The 19084-nt window shown below is 42.7% G+C and overlaps 1 protein-coding gene across 1 annotated transcript; it reads left to right on the forward strand.

Moving 5' to 3' along the window:
* Positions 1 to 13280: 13280 nt before the first annotated feature.
* Positions 13281 to 15843, forward strand: KLF2 (KLF transcription factor 2). The gene is made up of 3 exons (XM_082780199.1): positions 13281 to 13413; positions 13615 to 14506; positions 14947 to 15843. Exons 1-3 carry the CDS (start codon positions 13339 to 13341, stop codon positions 15120 to 15122), a joined length of 1143 nt encoding a protein of 380 aa, XP_082636325.1. The 5' UTR covers positions 13281 to 13338; the 3' UTR covers positions 15123 to 15843.
* The last annotated feature ends 3241 nt before the right edge of the window (positions 15844 to 19084 follow it).

The raw sequence follows: 19084 nt of genomic DNA on the forward strand, positions 1-19084 counted from the left end.
GAGTGCAAGTCTGTGGTTGCAGTTGTGTATAAAAATATTGTAGCCTGCTCCTGCTTTAGGAACTAAACTTCAGTTCCCAATAGCTCCCTCTGTAATTCTCTTTCCAAATAAAAGGAAGAACTATTCCTGGCTCGTAACGGTGTATTTCTGTGGCTTCTTGAACTATAATGAAGGCAGTCTGGAATGTTAAAAATTACATGCTCAATGCCAGTTCTTAACCCAGGGTAATTTAGGCTTTAAATGTTTTGAAGTTTACATTTTGAGTCTGTTATTGTACAACTTCTTAATTAAAATGTTGCTATAGTCCAGATCACTAATGCTTCTTGCTCAGAGATCCATTAACATCTATCTTAAAACCACTACTTAGGGAGTTCGATAATTTTGGTATTGAGGGCTAAGGCCATCTGCTTGGAAAATTATTTGGTTTTTATTTGGCTGCTTCTAATTGTAGAAATTCAAAGACATCTTTGATATCCACTGGACTCCAACAACAGAAACATCGCTTGTCTTTCAGTAAATGCTTCAATGCTTGTCTTTACTGTAGACTAAATCTTAATGTAGTTCAGGAAATAATCATCCAAGCTTGTCACTGATGAATCAGGTTTGGATATTCCCCTGTGCACTATAGGGAAAATATTTACCATTTATGCTCTTTATCATCTATGTGTTTTCCCGTTGAAATGCTGCTAAAAGATCAGAAAAATGTGCCAACCTCACTTGGGGCTTCTGATGTCATCAAAACACAACAATAGCCATTGTTCAGACTAACATTGTCCTGGACTCTTCTTGTTATGACCTGTAGCAGAGTCATCAGACTAGCTTCGAAATATACTTTTGTATGTACATCCTTTGTACAAAGAAGTGCGACTGTAACCTGACTTTAACCCTCAGCTTAAGTTAAAAATTCTCTCATTTGACATATAAACAGAGGGAATTTAGAGCAGTATCAGTGACAGATAAAAAAACTGAACGTGAACATCACAAGGATTTTTTTCCTTCTTTTGGTGGGGGGTGTCAGAACTGGGCCAGGTTTTGAAAAAGATTCCCTGAAGGATTTCTCAGCCCAGAAACATCCACCAGCTGTAGAAATAACCCAGCATGACAGCGATTGCTCGGTGATAATTCTGAGTATTGAGGGGGAAGTCAGAGCTTTCCAGCTGAAAAGACCCGTGTGCTTTCTCGTACCAAATAATGTGGTAATTATTTAATTACTTTCAGCCCAGGTTTAGGTTCCTCTTTGGCCTGAGGCACTTGAATACACATTGTGTGCATACATGTGTGTGTACATTTATGTAACATACCTTTCTCCAGGACAATGTTTTAGTCCCAAGGCTTTGGCCATTAGACAGTGGTAGGCTCTTACATCTTCCACCCGAAGCACATCTGTTTTGTCTGACAGCTCATTAAAACCATGGGACCCTATAGTAGAAGGACCCTAAAACGTGAGAGAAGACACAGACACTGCAGTCCAGGAAAGCAGCTTTCTAACAGCAGAGGACACCCTGTCCACCCTGAGCCTGTATAGTGTACAATTACACAGTTATTATCCTATTTACATTTACTAATTAATGTGCCATAATAACACTTTCCAGGGAGCATCCTTCGGATTCTCACAACTCCCTCCGTGCACTGTAATGTCCACTAAGAGCTTAAGACAAACCTTGGGGCTGCTCTAGCAAACACAGATCACAGACCTCAAGCCCTCAGTTGGTCAGTTGAAAGGTATGCTAAAAAATACAGTTGACCTTTTTAACCTTTTTATATGGAGGTTCAGACCTTGACTTTTATCACCCTGCACCTTGATATGATGTACTGAAGAAATGCAAACCCCTCTGACACATCAGATTAAGCGCTCTCTCCGCACCAGCCACATGTTTTTATCCACAGCACATCTCCAAACAGGACATGGGATCTGACCCCTCAGCCCCATGCCTTATTTTTAGCTCTGAATTTTGTTTTTCAGGTGTAAGTAGAATGAAGTGTTATTAGTTCCACATAATCAAGGCAAAAACAGTTTCACTTTCTTTGAAGCTTTTTATCTCCCTACAACTGGATTTGAATCTCTGACTTCATCACCACAACCCCAGAGCCATAACCACAAGGCCACATGGTCCCAGAGCTGTTTTTGGAGGTGGTAGAGAAGTGAGTTATTTTAGAAGCTGCTAGCTATAAATTTCAGTTATATTTGAAGGAGGGTAAGTTAGCTTTGAAAGTCCTTGGTGAGTCTGTCCTTCAGAGACTAGTGGGCAATTACTGAGGCCACTGGCACGAGCTCGAATGGAAGGCTGTCCTGCAGTTTCTACCATAAACCATCCAGTACAAACAAACAGCAATTGTGAACGACAGTTAAACTAATTGTCCTTGTTGGTATTACTATCCCAAGACGGGTTGTGACGCAGAAAGTCAATCTGCACAAAGTCAGTTTTTCATTACAGTGAGCTCCAAATAGCATCAAAACAAGTCAGTTTTAGACCGCTTGACTATGCTTGATAAATGCAACCCAAACACCTTGATTCTGTTTTAAAAAGCCTTCACCCTGACCCTTCAGTTCATGATGCATTTTTGCATTCTTGGTTTCCTGCCTGAAAATAAATGTGAATCTGCCATTGCACACCACTTTTTCCATAAACTACACAGAGAGGTAGGGTGGAAAAACTGCAAAAATTGCATTTGCAAAGTAAAGATCATTTGCCAAAATGATATCCTGAATTTGAAAGGCTTGCTTGCCAGGATTCATCCAAAGGAGGGTGCCCCTGGCACACCCAAAGCCCAGCTGTTGACATGAAATTAAAGCCCTAAACAAAGAATGAACAACAGAATAAGTTGCTAAAACTACAAAACATGGGATTCATCTTTCACATCTAAAAGCTGTTTACATTTTTATTGTCTCACAGCAGTAATTTTAAACTGAAAAAGTTAACCACATCTGTGTGAAATGCAGATAACTTTGGGAGTGAATTGATTTCAATCAGAATAAGGGTCATCTGAGAGATGGTAGTAGTTACTCATTCAAGATCGTGCTTGATACCTCCAGCTCCCAGTTCAGTATTTCATTGTCACAGATAGAGCAAACCACAGCTGCTCGAGCAGTGTTATCAATATCAATAACTTAGAAACTAATTTTACTCTCTGACTTGTGCTATAGCTGATTCTTACCATTGGAGATGCCCTCACACAATAGACAAGGTCCAAGGGAAAAGCACATGGCAAAAATGCTGCTGGCTTTCAAAAATACCAGAGATGATTGAACTTAAATATATATATATATATATATATATATATATATATATGTATGTATGTATGTATGTATGTATGTATGTATTTTATGAGGCATAACCTAGTGATTCAGGGGTGTGAAGGAGGATAATGAAGGACAGAAGAGAGCCCTTTGAAAAGGAAAAATAATAATAAAATAAAATAAAATAAAATAAGGAGCTCTGCAAATCTGTGGAGCTGGAACAGTACTACCTGCAATTGCCTTTAGCTGTCCAAGAACTGGCCATATCATCCCAGGGCGGGATGAATTATCTCTCACTTTCTCCTTTAAGCACAAACAGAACCTTCCAGTTCCTTAGCCTACATGCCCAGGCTGTGAATGTTTAAAATGGGGAGAATAAATGCACATCACTGCCCAGCTAGGGCAGGGCAGGGCAATCATCCCATGCCAGTGAACCTGCTCCTGCAATGATCGTGTTTGTGCCTCCAGCATCTCAATAAATACTTGGTCTAGAGAGGCCAGGTAGATGGTACAGATGGTTCTTGTTCATGCCTAGGGTGCACAAATAATCCTTAAGGTGCTGATGACTCAGATAATGATGAGACTACTGGAAATGCTCCTAGAACATGCGAAAATCACATAGCTCCACTGTTCTGGAGTTATCCACGATTCCAGGTCATTCTTACTGACAGACATGAGACGTTGCTTGATGGTAAGATTTCTTAGTGTATTGTAAAATGTAAACTCAGGAGAAAATAGCATTCTCGGTGTTGAAGGTCACATCTATTCTGATACATGGAGGCATTTTTGGAAGCAGCAGTCCCTTTGGAATTGCAGCAAAAAGTCCCAAGAAAAAATAAACCATGGCAGACTAACGTTATGCCTGAAACGCGTGGGCAAAGGCACCGATAAAGTGCAACTGACCTCTTCTGCTGTCTCTCAGGAAATCAGAAGTCAGTTGAGCCTGCTATAACTATTATTTAATAGTTGTGGAATTGCAGCGGTTGGAGACCTGCACTCAGCGCTGGACACGGGCCTTTTACTGAAGAGCTCACAACAGCCATTTTGTCCTGGTTTCCAGGAAGGAAAGGTTGCTCCTGGAGCCTAAGAAAACCGTCACAAAAAAATCTCGAAGGAAAAAGAAAAAACAAACAAACAAACAAACAAACAAGGAAAACATTTCACTAGAACCCATCTTTGGGGAAAAAAAAAATATAAAAATATTTTTTCCATCCCGAGAAATAACTATAAATAAAGTTTGAACTATTAAAAGGGTGAATGCAGAAAAAAAAAAAAAAAAAAAAGGCTATTTACATAGGAGCATTTTGTGCTGTTTCAGTCTAATTTGTCACCGATGTAGGAGCCTCATACGTTAGCTGGAGGAAATCCAGAGCTTTCAAAGGTTTTCTGTCAGGGCTTGAAAAGTTGCCAGTTTTTTTAATGGAGCCGAGCAGTCTCAGGCCTGTTGTTCTCAGAGATTTTGCGAGCCAGGGCCGCATGTTAGCAGGAAACAGAGCCAAGTGGGCTTCCTGAGCGTCTGAGAGAGGAAACACTGTAATAAGCATGGAGGCTGTGGTTAAAAATAACTCTGGTATATAAAGGCTGCAAAGGATCCCCTCTCACTCACACACGCCACTGCGTCTTGGCTGGCTGCTGCGCGCTGATTTCATGTGAATGAGACACTTTGCCATCTCCGCGGAGCAGGTGGTTTTTAAGCAAAAGAAGGCAGAAAACGGCCCAAGAAGAAGTAAAGAACACGATGGTCCACATTCTGCATGTTTTCGGCAAACGCTGCCATAATTTTAGTGGGAGAGCATTGTCAGGCTGAGCGAAGCTGTAGTTACAGGCACAGCGTTTCGGTATCTAACTTTAGGCTGAAGTAAAAGTTATGCTGAAAAATAACTCGGTTTTCTGTGATCTGAAACTCAGAAAAAGGGAACAGGGTGAATCATGCGAGCTCTTGAGCAACAGGAGAAAGGGCCCCTTAAATTGTCACCACCGGGCCCAGTGTGGCTTGTACCACTTCTGCTCCGAAAGCTTTAATCCCACTCTGTGCCCCCCCGCTGGTGCTGGCCAACTGGAGAAGCTAAATGTGGCAACCACACAGAGCGGATCGGCAACCATCAATCTGTGTTCTGCAGTCCTGGTGCTCTGCTTGCCTGCCAAGCAAAGACTGCCTGCTTCTCCTCTCCATATTCAGCTTGCACAGAATGAGCCCCATCTCTTTTTTTTTTCTTCCAAAGGCAACGATTTTCCTTGCAAATGCGGGATAAAATCCTAGCAGTTGTTTGGCAAATTAATGCCCTCTTTTTCCCTGCTGTAACCTGATCCTAACATCCATACCGAACTCCATTCTGAACGCTTCTTTGTAGCCCACATTATGCTGTAATTGGCAAAACACGTTCTTCCCAGGCTTGTATTTTTATTGCAAACATTTATTTGGCACTTTATGTGGCAAATGAAAAGAAAATTTCACAACTCATTCTACAAAGTTGCATTGTACTAGGCTGTCCCTTGAAAAGAATTTTATTGCTCAAGAATAGCTGTAACCGTTCAAGGGATTTCAACAGCATTATGCTCTTGAACTGTAATTGCTATGTATACTATATCTGCTATAGCACCAAGTATGAATAATTTCGATCAATATCAACCCTGAAATTTGGCACTTAATTTCCCCATAGAGCTTAGTGTCAGTAATAGGTGTGACATTCTTTGAAGGCATATCAGCTCAACACTTCAGAGTAAATTTTCAGGGTGCATGAAAAAATGAGTTGAACTGTTGTTTCTGAATGGAAGGCATTTTCTACAAGATGCAAAACACTGCTCCTGAGCTCAGAGGTATCCAGGAATTTAAATGTATAAATATCCTAAAAGGGTAGGCATTAATAGCTCAAGGAAAAAAAAAAAAAGTGTTCACAACAACGGTCATAAGCCTCTGGAAAAAGTCTGTCCCAAAATATCTCACTGAAGTTTCAAAGCTTAATCATAATGATATAACAAATTGTGATCATGGAAAATATATATACCATTCTGAATACTTCAGTGATCTAAGTCTGAGGACTTCACAGTCCAGGAAGACAAATGAGATCAGCTGCTCTATACATACAGCCTATCATGCAAAGATGCCTGTCTTCCTCTCACTGGCTAATTCACTAAGCTCTGATTCATACTTCCATGTATTCAAACAGGGAAAGTAATTCCAGGCAGCAAGCAATACCAATTAACAGTGTCACAGTTAATGAAATGCTTGCTCCAGTATTTCCCATTACACAACTGCAGGACATATGACTAATAAATAATACAGGTGCAGTACAAAGAAGGCATTCTGTAAAGGAGAACTAAACCCCACATGTTCATCGTGTTAAACAAGGCTTACCACCCTACACCCTATATGAACTCCTACTTTGAGTGTTTGGTGACTTATCCTCTACTTATCAGATAAAACCATAACCCATAAAGATACTGTGCACATCAGTGAGGGGGATTAAAAAAAATCAAAACAAACAATCAAAAAAACCCTTCCTCACTTCTAAGTAATTCTCTGCTTGTGGCTGGTTTTGAGCTTTGTCCAGTCTTCTCTCCCTCCCCCAGTTAAAAACCGTGAACTTCAAAGTGACAAAAAATCTGCTAAGAAAGCCATCTGCATCTGCCATGCTGACTCAGACTGGAACAGATCTTACAAATTAAAAAGAAAGAAAAGTGCATCTGATTAGCTCTTTGAAGTTCCCTCAAACAGATTTTTCTCCTGCATTAATTAAACCCCAAACACAGTTCTCACTTCTAAAACCAGTTAACTTTGCATGTCTTACAACACTACTAATTGTTCCGAATGGACATAAGAGATAATACATCATTTTACTTTTTCTCCTGTCATCTCCAGTAAATTATGTAGGTTCTTTCCTAAAACACAGACCAGGAAAGACATGACAAGTATGAAAACTCACGATGCAATACCCAGTCTATTCCAGGATTATTATTATTATTATTTCAATCTATTACACTCTCTTAGGGTTAATGGAAGCTTTTACTTCAAAACTCAAGCACTATTACCCATGGCCTGAGTTAGTGCCACTGTGCCAACTTGTATATTTGCAAGGGGGAAGAAGGCAGAGTTGTATACCTTGCCCAGGGGAGGCAGGCATGTCCAAGGAAGCTGTTGATAGGCAAACAGTTTGTTCAGGCTGTGCTTCCACTTTCTTACTAACACAGAATCCCATTTCACTTCCCTGCCCCATGCTGGTTCCCAAATATTATCTGCAACTTGCTAGGGCAGAGACGAGCTCTGCCTTTCGAGTTTCATCTTACTGGGCTCTCGACCTCACCTATTATATGTTTGTTAATAGCAACAGTTATTTTTCTGAATGAAACCAAATAAGTACTTTCTGGCCTCTGCCACACCGTTACTTGTACATCTCTTTACTACTGATTCTGTAATGAAAACTATTTGGCAGCAATTGAAAATAGCTATTCATAATCAGTGCCCAATAATCTAGGCAGTTTCACTGATAAAATTAAACGTCAGTATGGTTTTTGAAACTGTGGTATCATTTCACAGTTCTGTAAAAAAATGAAAGATCTGTCAAATGTGTTTTTAATTGACAGCTGAAAGGGACATCTGCAATACAACATATGTGCATTCGACACACATGTCAGTAAATGCTGGCAGAAACACAACTACATACCTAATCAGAGCTGATAATTTAAAAACTGGCGTAAAATGTTTGGGTCTGAAGAGTCCCTGAATCAAAAATGACAAAGAATAATTTACAGCTGAATACTACCATCCCTCACATAGCAAACTGGTGTAACAATACATACTTAACCTCAATTAAATTCATGAGACATCTGACTTTTTGCATGATTTATTGTACCATGAACTTGCTTTAATGACAGGAACAGCATTTCCTTGAGTATTTCTGAGACAGCTTTTCTTTTTTATAAGTAGACTTATTTATTGAAAAGGACTTTAAGCTTAATTTTACTTTGCATCTATGGAAGTCTGCATGCAGTGCTTTAAAGTATCAACAGCTGACATTTGCTAATCTTTGTGAAATGAGCTAATAAGGCTTTCACTAAAACAAATTAAGATTGCCATCACAATGAATGGAAATGATAGACCTGTCAATAATAATGCTGAAAAAGCAGAAGTGCTAAAAAATACTTCTGTTCTCTCTTTGGGAAAAAAGCCAGATGCTGTATTCAGATCAGACAATAATGATGTTGAAATACTTTCCATTCCAGTAACTAAGGAGGATGTTAAAACAACTGCTGCTCAACTCAAACAATATTAAGTTGCCAGGTCTGGGTAACTTATAAGTAAGTGTTTCAAAAGAACCAACTAAGGACATATCCAGATGGTTAATGTTTATTATCAATCAATTTCAGAACAGTGGGGAAGCCCCAGGTGACTTGAAGAATGTTAATATTATGTCAATATTTTAACAGGGTAAACAGAATGACCCACATAGGCTCATCTGTGTTATATAAACCTGGGCAAAATACTGGAAGGACTTAATACAGAAAAAGAATCATAAATAAAGAGAGTTAGTTTAGCTAATGACAATGGCTTTTGACAGTGTTTTAAATAAGGCAGCAGTGCTGATGTAACAAGCAAATCTCTGTAAGGATTTGCCTTATGCAATATGATTTTCACAATAAGAAACAAGAAAATGACAAATCAATATGGTGTGCACACGCAAATTGGTCCAAACACAAGCTGATACATCTTGAAATCTAATTTAATTTTAATCAAGCAGGTTTATTAGTTCTTGATCTTTTTTATCGTCACTTACAATTCAACATTGCTAACAATGACCTGGAAGAAAACAGAAACTGTTACTGATAAAGTCTTAGATGACAAAGATCAAGGAAGTGCTATATAATTAGAAGGACATGCTATTGTTTAATAATTATTATAACTGCTTCACTATCGATACAGAAATAAACACCATGCATGGCCATACAGAGAAGCTTTAAAGCTTCTAGGAACTAAAAATGCAGGCAGCTCTGCTTTTTGGCGTAGGCAAAACCAGATTGTTACCTGGGTCAACAGAACACTGATGGCAGCAAAATTGCCCTGCTAGAGATGGCTGCTTTGAGATGCCTCTTTTAGTGGTACCTTTTCTTACAGGAAGTAAGGGCAACACACTAGCTGCTGCCCACACAGAGTCTTCACCTCTTCTCTGTGCAGCCTTAATAAGCTGGATTCCTCCCAGTTGCTCCAAGCCTCTGATGATGCCTCCCAGCCCTGCAACATGGCCCCCCATCACTCCCACCCTGGGCTCTGTTCTACTTTTCAGTCTCCTCTTGTGCCCCATATATTCTGGTGTCACCAAAACTAAATCCAGTTGAAAAGCCTTGAGCCAGCACTGAGTGCTGAGCATATTTGCATGGTGGTGGTACCCTTGGCTGGAAAGTTGAGGTGCCGTGAAGGAGCTGGGAGAGAAGAGGGCTTTGTGAAAGTCACTCACGTGTGAGCTTCCAGTGCAATGCCATAACTGGAAATGCACAAGTGCAGTCCTCGGCTAAAGAGGGGTAACACATTTATGTGCTGCTTCACATTCCTAATGCTCAACCTTCAAGAAAGATTTTGAAAATATGCACACATTTCAGAGGAGAATCACAAATAAATAAATAAATAAATAAATAAATAAATAAAGGAAAATACATTGTATCAAAAGCCTCATGAGCCCCATCAGCTTAAAGTTATCAAAAAGATGAAGGTGAACATTTAAGTTTTTGTATGGGAACAAACTCCAGTCATGAAAAGTCTGGTCAAAAAGGCTCCTTTATCAAATTAATTTGTGTTGTTACTTTAATCAAATAAAAGACTTACAGGATTAAATCACTGCTCTGGAATTACGAGATGCCTATCTTAAAAATACCTATATATTTCATTTTATGTGGTTGTTTACATCATTTTATCAACTTCTTCTTTGAGATTAGACTTTTAAAAGTCCTCATTCAGAATCTGCAGTTTGAATTAACCAAAAACTTGTGAGTCAACAGAACTATGGCAATCTGAGATACAGATACGGGCAGACAGAAATCCTATGATAATGTTTGTCTCATTTAAATATGTAGTGATTGGTCATAGCATTACTATCACTGCAATTCTGAACAATGTTCTATGAGGTCTAATTCTCATCTTGTTTACTCTGCTGTTATTACGTTAGCTCTAGATGCGAGTCAGGGCTTTCTGAGAACAATTTCATGAGAAAGGAGAGCCTCTTTTGTTTGTTTATTTGAGTTCTGCAATGACTCAGAATGCTCTAGAAGCCAGGTGACGTGGGTATTCTCACCAACTGATCCAGTTGCAGTTTCACCAAAGGTGCAGTTCATCACACAGCCCCAGCTCTGAATATTTTATTAACTTGTGGAATCTTGACTACAATCCCTTCAAAAGTTCTTGATGTAAAAGCAACAACAGAGATCAGCAGCAACACCTATAAAAATCAACTTTGTCATACAAAAATGGTAGAGCCTGTGTTTACTTTGGCAGGAAGACAAATCACACTTCATTTAGTTCTCCTCTACCCACAGCAGATTAACAAATACCTTTTAATGTCACATTCTTCACATTTATACACCAGTGGCATCACTCCTGATCTATGCTGTCATAAGTGAGATCAGTGCCAGAGTCTCAATTTTAGATATTTTAAATAAACGTTGCATACAGAAAAAAAAAAAAAAAAAAAAAAAAAAGAAGTCAGAAAATTTAGCACAACCACAAACCAAGTGGAAGGTCATGGCAACGTTGTACTCAATTTGTACAGAACTAGTGACTCACAACGTAAATAAATTCTCGCATTCATCTTACCAAGTTTAATATAGCAACATTTTTTTAGCTTTGCAGCTTTATTGGAAAACAAAAAGAAACTAAAGGCGGTTAAATGATTATTTCATTAATTTGGCTTTCATCCTCACTACCCACTAAACATTTCCTTTATGCATAGAAAAAACTCGACAGTTAGGTGACAGTCAGTGCAGCAAACGTCCTTTCAGTGCCTAATAGCAGTCAGCATCTGACTAGACTTCTCAGTGAAATGTACACATACAGTTGTATATCCTAGAAACAAAATATTTTGTTATAGCTGTTGCTGAAATCACAAGCACATAAACTGACACAGACATTCAGGGTGTGTTATCAAGGGAACATTCACATTCATTCGGAATTCATCTGAGTATATTTTCTTGGCTGACTCACAGCACCATATATACGTATTGTACACTTACTAACATTTTATTAGAGGAAAAGAGTTTACATTGAAAGATTACACAAGTGTGACATTACATAGCTATGAGTCATACATCTTTGTGTACTTCGTTACCATGCATTCAGTGTATTGATTCTGCTCCAGTCACAGAAGTTTGGCTGCTCCTCCTGGCCATCCTGTGAACTTTTAGAATAAAAACTATAGAAAGTTATACAAGAGATATTCATTATTTTAAAACATGTGTAGCTATTGAAAAGATCATTTATTCACCCTAGCAACTGTGCTTTCCTGAGATGGCTGCATACAGCCACAAGCCTGGGATGGGCTCTAGTGAACATGTTCAAAATGTTTCTGAGAACCAGAACCCATCAAGGGCCATCGTTTTTCCTCTCCCGGGGCACACAGCATATAAAAGTGAGAGTTGTTCTCCCACACTCTTCTGATCTCTAGCTCACTTAGAAATCCTTTCAGAAGTGATTGCAATATGGAGGAGGTACAGGGAAAGCATGGCTCTTTCTCTGAACAGGCTCTCAAAGAATCGGTCTATCCTGTGATAGATCATCATTTTCCCCAATTTCAGAATTGCCACTTTTGCTGTTTTGGTCTTGGCTGGCTGCCAAGCAGCTGTGATTCTCAAAAACAGGAGTCTGAGCCACATTAGCAAAAATTGTTGGAGAATAGCTCCTTCTGACTGGGCATCCGAGTTAGAGGCCAAGGTAAGGGAGAAGAACAGTCTTCCCTTCGAAAAAATTCAGCCCAGGACCATAATTTGGCTACGGACAAAGCAGATCACAGAAGCTACTTGCATTATTTCTCTCATAATGTCATAAGGAAACGTTGATTTTGGCAATCTTTGTGCAGCAAATGGAAACTCCGCTAGAGACCTGAGCTTCCATTAAACGCAAGTCTCCAGCTTTTTCCTCGCATGGAGACTGCTTGCAAGTGGTACAAAAAAACTCTCCTACAGTACTGAAGTGGGTCTGTGAGGCTGGAGGGTGACCTGGTTCATCCACGCAGAGCAGTGCCTCTGCCTCCCGTGCTGTGCTTGTTGCACCTCCTGCTCCCACCCAGCTCAAACTCTTTTTCTGGGGCACAGCCCAGGGACGAGGCCAGGCTGTGGAGCAGCTGCTGTGAGGTGGGGGGATCAAAACCCTCTTTCACACCTTCCTCAGCATCCATGGGGCAGGGAGTGTTCCCTATTTCACTACAGGTCCCTCACGGTGTCTGTTGGGAGTGTGGACTGCCACCCCAGGTCCCATGGAAGATCCCCCTCAGTGTTCCCAGGACAGGGACCTCCCAGCGTCCCCCATTTCACAGCAGGTTCCTCAGTGTCACTTGGAGCACAGACCCACTGGCGTCCCCTCATGTCCCAGAGCGTCCCCTCAGCATCCCCAGGACAGGAACACCCTCCGTAGCCCCTCATCCCTCAGCGTCCCCAGGGGAGGCAGGGTCCCCTCAGCTCTGGGGTCCCGAGGGCAGAGTCCCCTCAGGATCCTCTCAGCGTCCCCTCAGCTCGGGGGGGTCCCGAGGGCAAGGAACCCTCAGCGGCCCCCGGAGCCGACCCCAGCCGGAGGCAGCGACCCGAGGCGGGGGTCCCGGCTTCGAGACCGACGGACCCCGCGCTGAGGAGAGGGGGCGAGGGGGAGGTGTGGGGGGGCCCGCGTGGGCCCTTCACGGCCCCGCTCCGCCCCTCTCCGCCCCGTTCGGGCTCGGTTGGAGCTGTTCGCGTCCTTTTATACCGGGGCTAAATTTAGGCTGCGCCCGAGCCGCTGCCTCCCGCCCGCCCCGTCCGGGACGCGTTTCCTCCGCTCCCTGCAATTGGCTTGAGGGCGCCCGCGCCCGCGTTATAAGGTGGGGAGGGCGGCTCGCCGCGCCGCGCCGTCCGCCGTCCCGCCCGGCCGCACCATGGCGCTGAGCGACACCATCCTGCCCTCCTTCGCCACCTTCGCCAGCCCCTGCCGAGAGAAAGCCCTCCACGAAGTGAGTCTGGCCCCTGCCCACCACCACCACCACTACCACCACCCCCCCCCTCCGGCCCCGCCGCGCTGAGGCCGGCGCCGCTCATCGCAGGGGTGCGCGGCGGTGCCGCGGCCCCGCTGCTCCCTAAGCCCGCAGCCCTACAAACCCCTCCGTGTTCCCCAAACAGCGCCGCTAACCTTCTGCCTTTTCTTTCTCCCCCAGAGGTGGAAGTGCGACCAGGAGGCCAAGGCCCCCGCTGGCACCTGGGGCAGCCTCTCGCCTCGCAAAGAGGATGAAGACCTCAACAACGTGCTGGATTTTATCCTTTCCATGGGCAGCGACGGCTACGGCCAGGGCGCTGCCGGCGGGGACTATCCCCCCACGCAAGGGGAGAGCAGCGGCTTTTACCAGACAAATCCGTCCCCGGGATGCTACAGTGCCCTGGAGCAGGGCAGCCCTCCGCCCTACAACGCCGGCCTCATGCCGGAGATGATCCGCTCCGAGATGGACTCCAATTACTGCCCACCTGGCAACGTCCACGGGCGGTTCTTCGTGACACCCAACTTCGGGGGCCCGCAGTTTGTCGAGAACATTAAGCCCGAGCCTGACATGGACAATTATGGGCCAGTTATGGGTCTGGTGCCTCAGGCTTGCCCGAAGATCAAGCAGGAGGGCAACGCAACCTGCATGATGGCCTATGAGCAGCCCCGGGTGGCCAGCTCTCCCCAAATCCCTGGGGCAGAGACGCCCCCGCTGAGCCCAGATGATCTCATGGTGAGTGACTGCCACACGCAGATGATGTGCACCTCGTCCGTGTCCTTCCAGCAAAGCTACCACCCAGGCTCCGGCTTCCACCACCCGCAGACCCATCTCCAGTACCAGAACACCTCCCAGTTTGGCCTTTTTGAGGACAGCCTGCCCTTACAACCTTCTGCTCCCAGAGGCATGCTCACCCCTCCTTCCTCGCCTCTGGAGCTGCTGGACTCCAAGCCAAAAAGAGGACGGCGCTCCTGGCCTCGGAAGAGGACAGCCACTCACACGTGCACCTACGCAGGCTGTGGGAAGACCTACACCAAGAGTTCGCACCTGAAGGCCCACCTCAGGACACACACAGGTAAATACAGCTCGATGCTTCATTCGTAGATACGTTGCTTGCGGGTTGGGATAGCGACCTGTGTAAAACAGTTTGCATACAGAGCACAGCCTGAGCTTTAACCCTGTAGTCTCTAAACTCCAAAAAGTTTAACTGTTGGGCTGTGACAGGTGATCAGACCTATAATATCCAAGTGTTTTCCAATGCATATGTGGGTCAAAGCTGTTGTAAGGGCTCATATTGTCCAACGCCCTTTCTCAGAAGACTCAGTGCAGGTACAGGATAGTAAAGGAATTGCTAGAGTAGTCTCATGGCTTAATATTACTTGGAGCTTACTGCAGAGAGCTTGGTAGGAAATAAAAGGATATGCTGAGATAAAAACAGAAAGTTGCCTAGCGTGTGATGCTGTCTGTATGTGGGAGTGCCGTGCTGAGTCACAGTCTCTGTGATTTCTCCAACAGGTGAAAAGCCCTATCACTGCAACTGGGAAGGCTGCGGCTGGAAGTTCGCTCGCTCCGACGAGCTCACCCGTCACTATCGCAAGCACACCGGCCACCGGCCCTTCCAGTGCCACCTCTGCGACAGAGCGTTCTCCAGGTCAGACCACCTGGCTTTGCACATGAAACGGCACATGTAGCCCCAGAGACTCTGACCTGCGAACAGTGGACGCTATTTAACTGCTCAGGTGCAGAATTGTTAAAAACCTGTAGCTGGTACTACGTAGGGAGGCACCGACACTCTAGCAGTGGAAGCCGAGGAGGATTTGACACAAGGAGACTTAGCCAGTCATCTCCTGCAGAGAATTTGACGTGACTGTATCAGTGAACCTGCCGTTCCATTCAGGAGAATAGGGGTTATTTATGCAGCTTCTGTGAAGGGTAAACTCCATAAGACTCCATACAGATTGTATAGAAGCTGTAAATATGTTTTTTTTTTCCGATTCTAACTGCCCAGTCCTAAGCTTTATGAGACAATGTTTGTATGGAAACTGCCTGAAGTTGACCCTAGAAGAGATTAAATGAATGTTACTGTAGCTACCGATGTTATTTTAGATCTCAGTTGAAGGCATGGCTAAGAGAACACTCCTATTGTTAGACTGTTTGTTTCACAGGTGCAATAATATTCTTGTTTGCCATGATCTACACTAGAAGTACAGGGCTTGATGTCTTGTAAGAAAATAACCTATTTTACTGTAATTTTTTTATATATTGTAAATAATTTTATACAGTGAGAAATATTGTATATGTAAATAGAAGACAAATGGGTATTTTGCCTATTTCTGTTTTTATAAAAACGTAATTTTTCAATGTTTGAAAACATTTCATCTTTTTAATAAAATAAATCTTTAATTCCTGTGATTTTTTTTTCTCCTTCGAGATTTCCCTGTTACTTCTTCCCTGATGGCTGGACCAACAACCACCTGCTTATGTTTTAAAATATCAGTGATTGTAAGAAGACTGAAAAATCTGAGCTATGGGTTTTCTAGAATAGATAACAGAGGACACAACTCATTCTCTGGAGTAAACAAGATACAACATGGTGTTTTATCAAAAAAATCAAATAGGAAAGTAGATCGTATTCAAAATATACTTCCTAAAAATGGTTAAGTAAGCAACACTGTAATTTCAGTCTCATTTCTAGTTTATGCTAGACTATTTTAATAGCATCCTTAATGTTTTCCAGATGCAGTTATAGTTTTGCCAGCAGTGTGTGGGTTTTTACTATAAATTTAAACACTGCATTTTTGTAATTACGGAGGCTTATTTTAAGGCATCCTTGTACATAAATTATCCTTGCTCTCAAGAGCTCAGTGCAAAATTCCAATAGAACAGTAGTGGAATTTAAACATAAATTCACAACACAGGTTAAAATACCTTCATAACTCATTCTCAAAAGCTTAAATTCACCTAATAATTTTGAACCCTACCTAGATCTCAGGAGTTAAGAGAGATACTTACTATTCTGGAGGAAAAGTTAACCAGTAATCCACATTCTGAATACTAATTTGACACATGCCGGATACTGCAAGAGCTACAGGAGTAAATATCTGCAGCAAGTCAAATAGAGCCCCCCCCAAAAGCTCTTCCACAGCTGTAAATGAGATCATAAGTCCAAGCAGTGTATTTATGCAATTACTTTGAAACTCTGATGAGGCTTCTCTGTTTTTGCAGCAACAGTTTAGCTGTGAGCCTTGATACTTCTCAAACATAATCACTGTTAGTTAAACACACAGACTTAGCTTAATATTATTTTTTCTTAACATCTGGATACTGTGAAATTGATTTTAATCAAGATTGTGATATTTTTCTGACTTTACAAGTTAGAATACAGGAATGAAATGAACAGGAATACATTTAAAGAAAGTACTAATATAGCTATTCTTCTGTGAAAGCAAAGTCTGCAGTTGTTCATGTGGAACAGATGTATTTTAGGCTTCTAATCATTGACATGGAAGAATGAGTTCCACATTTCACTTTTATAGCTCTTTCAAAGTGAAATATAAGGGAGATTTAACATTTCTTCATTAAAAACAAAACTCATTTATTTGCTAGAAAAAAAATTGCACAACCTAATTCCAGAAAGTGAGGATGACTTAAAGATGTTCTAAACTTAGCACATGCATTGTTGCAACAGTTCTAGGTATTTCCTTCTCTTTCCCCATAGCCAAAGATTTTCATATTTCAGCATGCCTTTTGGTGGTCATAGCCTTAAGAATGATTTTTTTGAAATTAATTCTTACCCTTACCTTTCCATAGTAACCTCTTTCCCTTGCTCTTTCTGAGGAATTGGGAATATTTTTTAGCCATTCCAGGGTTCAGCAGTACAATGCTATCTTACACTATTCCCCTTTCTTAACATAATTAAAAAAAGACAAGGAGGTTTGCAGTGCACTCAGTGCAGCCACCTCTCGGTGCACAGTCCCACAGCTGGCTCAAGAAGGTCCCGAGACAGAGATGGCCAGCAGCAGGATGCCTGGCAGCATCATGACCTCCTTATCAAACTCTGCTCATCTCCAGCCACCTGTGCTGACCTCTAGTAGAAGCTAGGTGTGCCTTCAGTCTGGCCACTTTTATATTTTCCCAAATTACTCTTGTGGGAGATAGCCATAGCCAGTGGACTGGCACAAAGCGCACAAACCCTGAACACTGCCTGGGTGCAAAGAGAAATTTCACTGCATTCACCACCCCTTAAACAAATGTGTGTGGCTCCTCTGCAGGACCCACTGCAGGAGCTTGCATGGTCCTCCTCCCTCCTCCATTACCTCTGCATGGGAATGTCCAAACTTCCCTTTGCTCCAGTGAAAGGTCTGGCTGTGAGGCTCAAAACCTCCGCTACCTCTGCTCCTGTTCACTAGAAGGGCTTCAGACAAGACACTTCTTATCTGCACACTGCTGTGTAACCAGACAACACTCAAATCATGATGAACAGTGGGGACATGCTCTCCTGTGTTGCTGTTCCCCCTGTAAAAATAAGCAGGTTGTGTCCTCGGAGCTTTCAGAGTTGTTGCGACTCATCTGAAAATAGGGCAAAGGCATCCTCTTTTACATAAATACTAAAAAAAAAGAGAGAGATAAAGATGTATAAACACAGGCCTCTGAAAGTAGGGAAGGATTGGGGGCACAAAACATTAATAAAAGCCTATGACCAACTTTATTTTAATTGCCAAAGGGACGGCATGTATGATAATATTTGTGTGGTCTTCACAGGAAACTGCAGGTTCTTGAATTTCGAGATAATCTCTTAGCATAAAGAAAGAGATGCTGATCTCATTCTTCTCACATTCTATTATGAGTAATTGTCAACCCTTTTTTTTAATTGCCTTAAATTAGTACATCCAAAGATGTGCTGGTGTGATTCCACCACGCTAGCAAGCTTCCCCTGGCCAGCAGGAAATCACTAACGCTCGGCAACGTATTTTAATAACAGGACGTCAGCTCGTAATCTTGTACGTGATTTTGCTCTAATTAACACGAAAGCTCCCAAGCATCTCCCAGGGAGCCTGCAGGAAGCACGAAAGGGCAAGAAGTGCCCTTCCAATCTGCAGCTACCCTGGATTTGACTTCAACACAGTAGAAAAAAAAAAAATCGTAGTCGAACACGATAGGAGGAAATGTAGAGTCCGTTGTAAACAAGATTTTCACACATATTCTTATAAGATACCACAGTGATGGGCTCACTACACTTGCAAGATAGATTGCCAGATTAGATAGAGCTAGTTAAGCACAGAAACTAACAAATCCTGCACGATGTTCCAAGTGAAAGTTTTAGCAAGCAGATCTGAGCGCCAGCCACCATCCAGCGCCGTTTCTGGTTGAAGTCAGTTAATTCCACGCTGGGTTTCAGAGCGCTGTGTTTCGCTATGCTGAAAACCGTTTTCTCTCACCTGCTGACTTCAGAAGTGTCAGTTAAGCCCGAGCTACATGGGAACTCTTCTTCAGCAAATACCATAACACGCTCAGCCTGGTGCTGCTGAAACAGCACCGAGCCCTGACCCCGTGTCCTGCTGCCCCACGGGGCCCCTGCGATGGCTCAGCTCTCGAGGGAAAAGCAGCGCCTTGCCGAGACGAGCATCACCCTGGCACCCTGAGCAGGCAGGGA

This window comes from Aythya marila, assembly GCF_965140915.1.
Source record: "Aythya marila genome assembly, chromosome: 27".
Taxonomy (NCBI): Eukaryota; Metazoa; Chordata; class Aves; order Anseriformes; family Anatidae; genus Aythya; species Aythya marila.